The sequence below is a fragment of the Notothenia coriiceps genome, unplaced genomic scaffold (assembly GCF_000735185.1).
Source record: "Notothenia coriiceps isolate Sejong01 unplaced genomic scaffold, NC01 NC01_scaffold00017810, whole genome shotgun sequence".
Classification (NCBI taxonomy): Eukaryota; Metazoa; Chordata; class Actinopteri; order Perciformes; family Nototheniidae; genus Notothenia; species Notothenia coriiceps.
Window position 1 is genome coordinate 2,602 of NW_011350511.1, and position 10,302 is coordinate 12,903.

Genomic DNA, 10,302 nt, shown 5'->3' on the forward strand with positions numbered 1-10,302 from the left:
TGAGAGTGACAGTGCGTTAGAGGGAGGAGAAGTGAGAGTGAGTGTGAGACTTTGAGAGGTGTAATGAGTGGGTCAGTGTTGGGCATGCATGGCCTGAACTGGGATACTGTGCCAATTCATATAACTGTTGCTAAAAATACTTTCCCTGTAGCCGAGGTAGGGCTCACACTGCTCAGCCAACCTTCTCCTACAGTACTCATATTACCAGCAACGTACACACTGGAAAGCACACACGTAAATGCTTGTTATGATAGTTGACCTCTTAAAACAATATTCTGCCACTAATCCATCCCTATAGTATGTACATATCCTCAAGTCTTAAAAAGTGTCTCTTTAAGATTGATAAATCTGTCTGTCATCAAGGTTCAAGGTTCTTTATTTAGTCATACGAACATAACTACAGTGTAGTTATGCAGATGAAAATCTTGTTTCACAGGCTTCTCCAACAGTGCAACACAAAACACGGATAAACAGAAAAATATAGTGCAAGTAAATAGTAATACAAAAAGAAAAATGGGTGGGTGCTGAGGGGGCTGCAGCACCCCCATCTGTGAGGCTCCACTAGCAGTTTAGGCAGATAAAGGCTTTAAAATAAAAATATTGCCATCAACAGGCCAATAACACACATATTATTATTTCATAACATACTATTAATTCATCTATTGCTTTTTAACTTATCTTTATATTTGTCTTATATTGTGTTATTGTTGCGGTATGCTCTAGATGCCTTTTGAAATTGCCCCATTGGGACCAAAATAAATATATTTTAATTGAATGTGACGTGTACCGTTGATGAAGCAGGCATGAAAAACAAATATGTCTGCTGCGTTGAGATTTTCTTAAGTGTCTGGAACAGCAATCCAAAGACTGTGGGCTTTCAGAGGACGTTGGGCTTATATCAATGATGTGGGGGTTTCTGGGGCATTTCCAGAACAAAAGTGCTTGCCATTCATTGACTGAAAATGCGATTCCTAGAGGAATCTCCAAATGTCAAAAATGTTTGATACCAAATCATGAGCTTTTTTCTATGGTGGACCAAAGCTCTTGGTTTCCTAGGGAAAACCTTAACATTTTTGGAAGAGAATGTGAGAAAGATGGTCAAAAGTTCTAAGATTATGAGTGTGGTAAATGGCATCAACGCAAAGGTTGGCAAGTTTTCTTATTCAACCCAGGTAATGCGCACATAGTCACAACAATTGACAGACACTTTTATCCAAAATGACTTACATTCACTTCAATATTGTATGAAGTGCATATGGGCAGACGATTGAACCTCTGACCCCCTGATTGATAGACAGCCATTTCCACACTGAGCGACGGCTACCAAATAATGCTGCAGATTTGGTTTCTATGATCAATTTCTTCCTTTTATTTTACTGGTAAAATATATCACAACTTGAATCCATGATTCATCGAATATGACCATAGGGCCTTTTCTTTTCCAGGAAGCCTAAAACCTTCTACGAACTCTGGGCGGTTTTCTGGATTTCGACCAGATGAACCTGTTTCTAGTTTATTATCTTATAAAAGTACTGTAGTGGAAGTTAGTGCTTTCTGGTGGACCAGCAACCAATGTTTCAAAGTCGGCTGTACTTAATATCACATACTGGTCTCCCTGTATGATCATCAAGGTAAAAGCAATACAAGGCTGATGCTAATTTTACCATGTGGAGTAACTTTTGCAAAAGTAATAGAAATGTATCCAAATTCCTGACTGTAGGAAACGAGCAACAGCTTTCCAACTTATGAATCTATGTTTCATCTTCTTTGTCTGTGAAATATGTAACCTTTATCTACCGTTATCTAATCTGTTATCAGGAAAGCACAAAGGGACTTATGTATAGTTCACACTTTAATTCCTGTTGATCCTTCCTTCCTGGAACCACTTGGTAAGTTCCCAATTTATTTCCTGGTACTATTTGGGTAAAAAGGTCTCCATGAAAGATGAAACTACCGTCTCCTCCCAGCCACCTTTCAACAGTGCCTGAGTATTAAAAGATTTCGGGTGTGGTATCAATTTAATATACTGAGGCATCCTGTGTATCATGTGTATCATGTGTATGCTCATGCCCCTTTTTTCCTCTGCAAAGTCCGTCACCCACCATCCACCCGCTCATCCCTCCCTCCGACCTCCCCCCACCTTTCCCCCCCTTGCTCCCTTCTTTTCACAGTATTGTCACCCTAAACGGTTCACACGGTCTCCTCTTCGCTGTGTTTCCGGTCATAAATCTCCGCAGCTCACCGTGAAGGCACATCCCCTCGGATGGATTTAACACAACACCCCTGCCCCACCGAACCCTCTGAGAAAAGGGCGACAAGGGCTGGCACACTGCTGCACACACACATACACATTAACACACACACACATGCTTAGAAGAACAGAACTGACACTTTCCTTGAAAGGTATTTGTTGATGTAATCCAGGGAAAGAACAAGAAAAATACTCTGATTTTAATAAAAGTAACAATGAAGCCTAACTTTTTAGACTGGAAAAGAGTAATGATTTGTGTGTGTGTCTTTGTGTGTGTTATGGCTCGAGTTGGTCTCTGAGTCATGGTGCTTGTGGGTTCATTTTATTTGGTGATTAGCGTTTCTCAGAATGGGCTCTATCTCAGCGGAAGCCCTCCGATAAGGCTCCCAATCTCAGGAAATGGGACAGTGGTATCAATTTGACATGCCTTAAGTCTAAGTACTCCGCTACAACACCTCCCATCTACTCTGCACCTTCCCAACGATCCCCTCCTCCCCCCAGGTCAGCACATCAGCCACCCATCTTTTCTGAATGAATTTTAGCTTCCCGTTTTCTTTTTCCTCCAGTCTTACAAATGAGCAGGCCATGGGTGGCCTGAATCTGCTGTACAACGGACAAGAAAAACTAAACCAGTGACAGCCTGTTTGTTTTTTTTACCTCACCCACAGCACCCCACACCTACACACCCTCACCAAAACTACCGCCATCAAACAAGCGCCATACATACACTCCCCTGCCGCCACATCTACCGTGCCACACACACTCCCAGACCGCATTCTTACATCCCTACCCCCCACACTCTCCCACACCACACACCCACAAACACACCTGACCGACTTCATTTCCTGTGAGGCATGAGTCAGACGGCTGCAGTGCATTTACCGGAGAGTAATACATGGTTATTAGCCATTCTGATAATATAGTGTTGATGTGGCTGTCAAGGCAACCTGAGCTGCAAAAAAAAGAAAAGAAAGGGGGATTGTGTATGTGTGGGTGGGATGAGTCGCTTAGGATTCTTTGGAAGTGTTCAGGCATGCGGGGGGTCTACTTCCATGTCAGCAGTAGTGTGTGTCCTTGTTGAAGTGTGTGAGTGAAAAGGGGAGATAAAACAGCAGAGAGAGCCACTCACCTGTTTTTTCTTGTAGAAGCCCTTTCTGTCACAGTTGGGTATGCGGAAACCTTTCGGGTTGAGCACGTTGCTGATTTTGAGACCGCTCAGGATGCTCTCCATCTCCCGCCGACACGGCCCCTAGCAACACGGCAAACACACGCCGGGGACGCCACTGTTACACACTCATCCTTACACCATCACAATGCAATTATAGCAGTTCATGGTTAACATCAGAATGTCCAATTAACTCTCCCTTTAAGTTGATTTTAAGTAAAACAAAAATATAATTTTTACACAGTATATGATGAACAGAATGTTGGTGTCTGCTTTTTCAAACAAACATTTGAGATGTATAAGACTTTGGGTTGCAGTGATTATCCTATTGTTTTGTCCAGGCTTACCATTTCTAGAAAATGTTGTTTAAAAATGATAGTTAATAACTTAAAAAGGTACTCTGTGGAGTATTTAAAAACAAATCGGTCTGTCGAGCAAGGCCTTGTTGAGATTCCCCTAACTGTTAGTATATTTTTCAAGGGTGCACGCAAATCATCTATCACAGGATGACAGCTGTATGCATTCTTGCCAAATGCATCCATATGCTATGAAGAGCCAGCAGTAATTCCAATAAATTCCTTCAGCAGGTAATTTTACTGAGGAGTTCTCCCCCTTTACCAGGTCTGCTAATCAGTAGGTGGAGTCCAAGGCATGCAATGAAAATGTTGCAGACTGCTGTCCCAAAATAGCATATGGTTTAATGCCTATTGACAGAGGTTAGTCCTAAAAAGGGGAACTGTGACTCTCAAGAAGATCTTCCATATATCAACTTTAAAACCCCATTTATTTTGAATCTGGTGAGTTTCAGATGCAGAGAAGATTTTTCTTTAACTGGAACTAGTTATTGTTATTTTAAGTCACCAATGATTTAGAAATACTATTTATTTAGGTGTTTATTTGTGGAAGTTAAGCATGATTAAACATGACCTTTTGTCCTTGGATTGCATTTGTTTGTTTACATTATTGCAATCAGTTCATACAACTTTATCAAATATTAAAAAAAGCAGTCCTGTAACATTTTTACTCTGCTTTCATTCAACACAGCCTTCATTAGTACATCCTACAGTAAATTAAGCACCCTGCTGTATTGAATTGAGTATAGAATTTGGATCAGGAATAGTTTTAAGTCAAGAAACGTTTTTGAAAATAAATTGTGACCCAATAACCTAAATAAAATGCAATGTACAAAGATGAACAGGTGTAAATAATCAAATTAATAATTGATAGTTTTTATTAACTACTGATTTCAGGTTCCTGGTGTAATTTGTTGCACCTGTGGTTTACTACAGTAATACAAGTTAAACATGTCTTAAATGTATTAAATATGTTTGAGACAATGCTTATAGGGGTACCTGATACATTTTTAAAGACAGCCTTGAACAATTGTGAATATAGGTTTATGGACAATTTAAGTGCTACTGGTTACTTTATAGAAAGACTAGGTGCATGAAATATAATAGCACTGACCACATTTCACATCAAAAGCAGTTTCTTATTATGATTGTATCTGGTTTATCTTTATATTAATAATGTCACATAGTACAGTGCATGGGTTATCATCAATGCATGTGAGTGGTGGCGTCTCTCTATCCTGAACGTCCACTAGGCTGTAGTGCCAAGTGGTAAAAGCGGCAGGCAAAACTTCAGGTAACAAACTAAAACTTGTCAAATATAAAAGAAAATCGATAAAAGTCGGCCACAAGTTAGGCAACATGCTATCTACCTAACAACTGAACAAGCAATATCACTAGTTAGCTGGCTTGCATTGGCCGAATTTGCGAATTACGGCAAGCTAACGTCAGTGAGCTTACTAACTAGCAAACAAGAAATCAACGACAGACTTTATTAATTATAAATGTGTGAAAAAATACGTTAGCTCGAGAGCTAACGCTAACTAGCTAGCAAAACACCGGGCTGCTGTCAGCCTCTGCGATTATCTGCCCCGGGGTAACGTTATGTTGTTTTTATTATTTCAGTTATCATATTGCCACCTACACTTAAATGTATATAACTTTGTTCAAAGTAAATGCATGCTACACAAAGCATTGTTTTGTAACGTAAGAATGAGAGCTAACTAGTTTGCTAGCAAAACACATTGCAAGATAACGCTAATGATTTTTTAAGCACGCTTTTTTTTGGACGTTTTTGCGTAATAATGTTCCTGATTTCTGTTTTCAAAAGGCAAACACTATCATGTTGACATTTGAATGTGTAATTTTTAAATGTCTTAGCAGGTCTCTAAGAACCTCTAGGCCTACTGTTTATCATACAAGTATAGCAACACTATAACACGTTACAGACATCTCATTGCCTCTTAGTGTGACTTACATACTCGGTCTCCCTCTTGTTCTCCAGGGAGAAGTTGTGCATGTCCATGTTGGCTCCCCTTGAAACCGATTCCAACTTGAAGCTTTGAGTCTTCTTGTTCTGATCTTTCTGGATCAGCTTGTTCTGCATCGGAAGCCTGCTGTCAATCGACCCCCGACTGTGCCCACCATTCACGGTCACCACGCCAGGCACCATCGTCACCGTTGTGGTCTTGTTGGAACAGCCTACTACCTGATTTCCAGCGTTATCTGAAGGGGTAAGTCAAGTCATCAGTTTTAAAACGTTTGGAACTGAACAATGCACAAGTTAGCATCAGATCCTATGACATGACTTAAATTCTTCAAATGTAGACTACATTGGACTCCACAGACTGCCACTCCTATTTTACAGTATGCCGGAATAGTAGAATAACTCGTTTCACCAGAAAATACAAGTTTTACAAATCTGAAATGTAAGGTCTCAGAAAAACTTGAATTCTTACAATAAATATCTATCTTTTGCAAAAACAGTGACTTAATATCATCAAATCAGCTATGATTTTACTTTACTATTCCAATAAAACATTGTTCTACAGGATGTTAAACACCTGTGTCTCTTAATCCAAAAGAGAGAAAAAAAGTTAGCTCATTGCTTTGTGGGTTGGAGAAAATAAACAGAAACATGATGATTTCATATCCACACATTTCCATAACATGCAGACCAAAAGATAGTTGCAGAGGCTCAATGAGTGTAAACAAGACTTTTTAAGGTCACTCGGGAGAAGAACATGTTATGTATGAGTTTATATGTGTAGGGTGGTGAAATAGGGGATTGTGGCTAAAAGAGGAGGAGGTTAGCGCGGTAAGAGATAAAGTAGGAGATGAGGGAGCAGATATATTATTAGCCTTTGGCAAAGATTACTGTCAAACCGTTAAAGACAGAGGGGGGGGCATCTGACCAATTGGGAAGAGAGGAGGGGGCTCTATACACTCCTACCTAATATAGGAATTGACCAAACTACACGCAATGTGCCGCCTGCCGGGTAACGTCACCACAAGGCCAAAGTCGGAGGAGCTAACTGAGCTTGGAGACGTCCTGAAGAGGCAGAGGGACGATGGGAACACACATGCAGTGGCTCACACACACCCAAACACAGTTTTAAACCGTTAACTCAAAGCAGATTTTGTGTTTGAGAGCTGCGGTGAGGGCGGCGGACGGACATTTAGGGGTGTAGCTCGTGTGGGCAGGCAGGCTGGCAGCCCTTTCTCTGTGACCACCTGATCAATTAGTGAGGTGGTGGGGCTCCATAGTCTCCCAGGCTCTTCAGGATTTGGAATAACAACATGAATGTCAACAACAGCATCAACTAAAACAAGACGACGTCAGAAACCAACAAATGCTCTTTTAACCTAAAACAACCTTCACATGGGTTTTCTGAACCCTTCAAAAAATGTCCATAAACTTCCATAAACAAGGACAACAATATTGAGCCCTTTTTAAGATTCCTGAAAGCATTCATTTTTATTGTCAATATAAACTTTTATATAACATTTCTAGGAAGTCTGGGGCGTTTTAGATAAACACATTACGCAATTTGTTTGTATAATGGCAAAGGGGTAAACAGCACAAACTGCGGTGAGGAGAGCTTGTTAATGTCTGGGAGGAGAGGCTGCACTGGAGCTGGGGACTGATGGTGGTGGAAACCACTGGGCCGCATTTACACACTCTCACCATCAGGGGCGCTTGGGATCATTTCCCTTTCTTCAATAGGGGAGATACTAGAAATAAGCATGCATTGAGACCATAGACTGTATTGAAACCTGTCTCACGGCTGCTATTTATTGTCTTCTTCTTGACAAGCCATAACAGTGCTATAAGACGCATCTCTTTGCTCTTAAATTGGAAATAATTTTATTTTTGTGTTTAATCAAAGACTCAAAAGGCATAATAACTGACAGTAGAGGAGGAGAGAGGAGGATAAATATGCAGGCTACATGTCAGGAAGTGAAAAAGTAGGACTGCAGTAACTGTGTGTGTGTATGCTGGTGGATGCATAAACATGTGTGTGTATATGACAATGCGTGCTTGCACACTGCACGCTTCCATGGCCAAAACAAATAACCAGGAAGAAGAAAACACACAGAGGCTCCTGGAGGTCTGACGTCAGCAGTGCCTATACACACAACAGTGTGTATTCACATGTAGGTGGCATGTGTGCCGTTTCACCAGTGCGAGCAGCATGCATCCATTCACACAAAACACCATGCAGATATAAAATACCTCTTAATATTAGAGAAACAACCATGCATTGACCAGGGTGCACATTTTGAGTTCAATGATTAAGTCTTGAGTGAGTGTATTGGTTGCTTATAGAGAGTACAGGGACATTGCCCCCCCCCCACCCCCTTTCTCTTTTGCCAGACAGTCGAGATGTTTTGGCAAACATCCTGGCTTGTCCAGGATGAAAGAGGCAGCACATATTTTCATGCCGTGTACAAAAATCCATGAGCATTCCTTGAAGGAAAATAAGGACATTACAGAAGACAAGGACATGGTCTGGGCTCAGCCTCAGCTAAATACGGTATACTTACTGAATGTATGTGGCATTCCTTAACTATTGGTTTGAGGGAGCCAGGCTGTGTGTATGTGTGTGTGTGTGTGTGTGTGTGTGTGTGTGTGTGTGTGTGTGTGTGTGTGTGTGTGTGTGTGTGTGTGTGTGTGTGTGTGGGTGTGCGTGTGCGTGTGTGTTAGAGAGCAGTGTTATCCTTACCGTTAAACAAACATTCTGCACGACAATCATTTAATACCTTACATTTAATTTGACATATAACGCATCATTGTCAAAATCAGTACACAAATGGGAAAGAGATTCCTCCTGGTGGGAAAGCAACGATACATTGCTGCGTAAACGTCCAACCCAGCTGGTGTTATCCACTAAAACTTTCAGGAGCCTATGGGATTTGTTAAACCCAGGCGAACACATCACTGTGCAATGTCAAGCCTCCCCTCTAAAACCCCACGACTAAAATGGTGATTTGCGTTGTGGCAGGCTGCAAAACAGCCCACAGAATGCATTTTGCGCATATTTATTTGTGCTTTGCATCTTCAGAAGGCCAGTCTTTATCACATCCACTATCAATACTACGCACTTTCTTTTCGTACATGCACATGGAACTCCGCACAGAGAACACCTCATGGAGAGAGCGGCTGTCAACGGCACCCAATAATTACGCACGCACAAAAAAACAACAATATAATTCCCAAACTATTACAAATGTAATGAAAACACCTATAGCCTACCTTGTTTTTGCGCCGTTATAAGAATGTTGTTGAGTTTTTTGGACACGGCGCTGGAGCACACTCCCCGTCCCTGCAGCAGAGCCTGCAGGGGTCGGCTCTCCCCCGGCTGGGGTTGGCAGGTCAAGCCGGAGCCACAGCGCGCCGTGTACACTCCACACGCCTGTCCTTCACCGAGAGCGCACGTCATGCAGCAGCCACAGCCGGGCTCCCTGAGCCGCTCCGTGCAGTCCTTGGGCAGCGGCGTGCACTGCAGGAGCGCCCTGGCTTCGCACGGCTCACAGCGGACCACCGGCCCCACCGTTCCGGCCAGCCGGGTGAACGCAGCCAGAGCCGCGGCCAGACAAAGCACGCAGATACCGGGCATTCTGCCTATGAAGCTGGTCACAAAGGGACAGTATGTGAGTTGTCACGTTGGCTTAAGGGTACTCTCTGTGACACAGCGAGCCGGCTAGCCTTATCCATCTGTATTTTCTTTTACGCGAACTTCTCGTTTTATACAGTCGGAAAAAAGAGCCAACAAGTCACACCCTCCTCCGTATGAATAATGTAAACGGAGAGCCCCGATGTGAGGGACCGCTACATCCAGTCTGAAAGGAGAGAGAGAGAGAGAGAGAGAGAGAGCTGCGCACACGTTCAACACTTTTAATCCCTTTTCTTCTCTCATGCTCAACTCTGTTCTGATAAGAAAAAGCAAAGGTGTTCATTTCAATCTGGATAATCCTTGTCTAGTAAAGTGAGCTGCAGATGACATGCACGAAAGCATGCAAGTGTCAGTTACCTTACTCCTTGCTTTTAGTTATATTTCTTTCTGAAATGCACAGATGCAGATTTCTACGAGAAGAGCAAAATGTTGCACCAGGAAAGATTTCTCCTGTGTTGACTGTTCCTCAACCTGTGGAGGTTTCCGCACCACTGGCCACATCCCCGGCTGGAATCATAGATATGTAGTGAATGCCATTGGTGGAACCCCCCACATGCAATACTGATAAACATTCCTCAGGGCAGGTGTGTAGGTGGCCTCCATATTAACCCACTAAAACAATAATTTCTTTGCATATAACTTGTGTCACCACAGGCTCAGTGGTGGGTTTAGCCGTAGAGGTTTGCTTGACTGTTGCGGGTTGCAGAAGCTGCAGTGTTGGGGTGCACATGTCCAACATCGGCCACAGTTAGCGTGCACGTGCAGGCCAGACTGCATACCTGAACCCTTCATCCAAGCAGTTTCAGAAGCAGTGCTCACCTTTCACATACACTGAGCAGACTTGGTGATCCGGCACCT

General features: G+C 42.5%; 1 protein-coding gene across 1 annotated transcript; it reads right to left on the reverse strand.

Moving 5' to 3' along the window:
• Positions 1-3,380: 3,380 nt before the first annotated feature.
• On the reverse strand, positions 3,381-9,566 carry LOC104950566 (insulin-like growth factor-binding protein 3; the record flags this gene model as incomplete). The annotated part of the gene is made up of 3 exons (XM_010777104.1): positions 9,024-9,566; positions 5,745-5,992; positions 3,381-3,500 (listed from the first exon to the last, which is right to left on the reverse strand). Coding segments are annotated over exons 1-3 (732 nt in total), but the record flags the coding sequence as incomplete, so codon positions are not given.
• Positions 9,567-10,302: the final 736 nt, after the last annotated feature.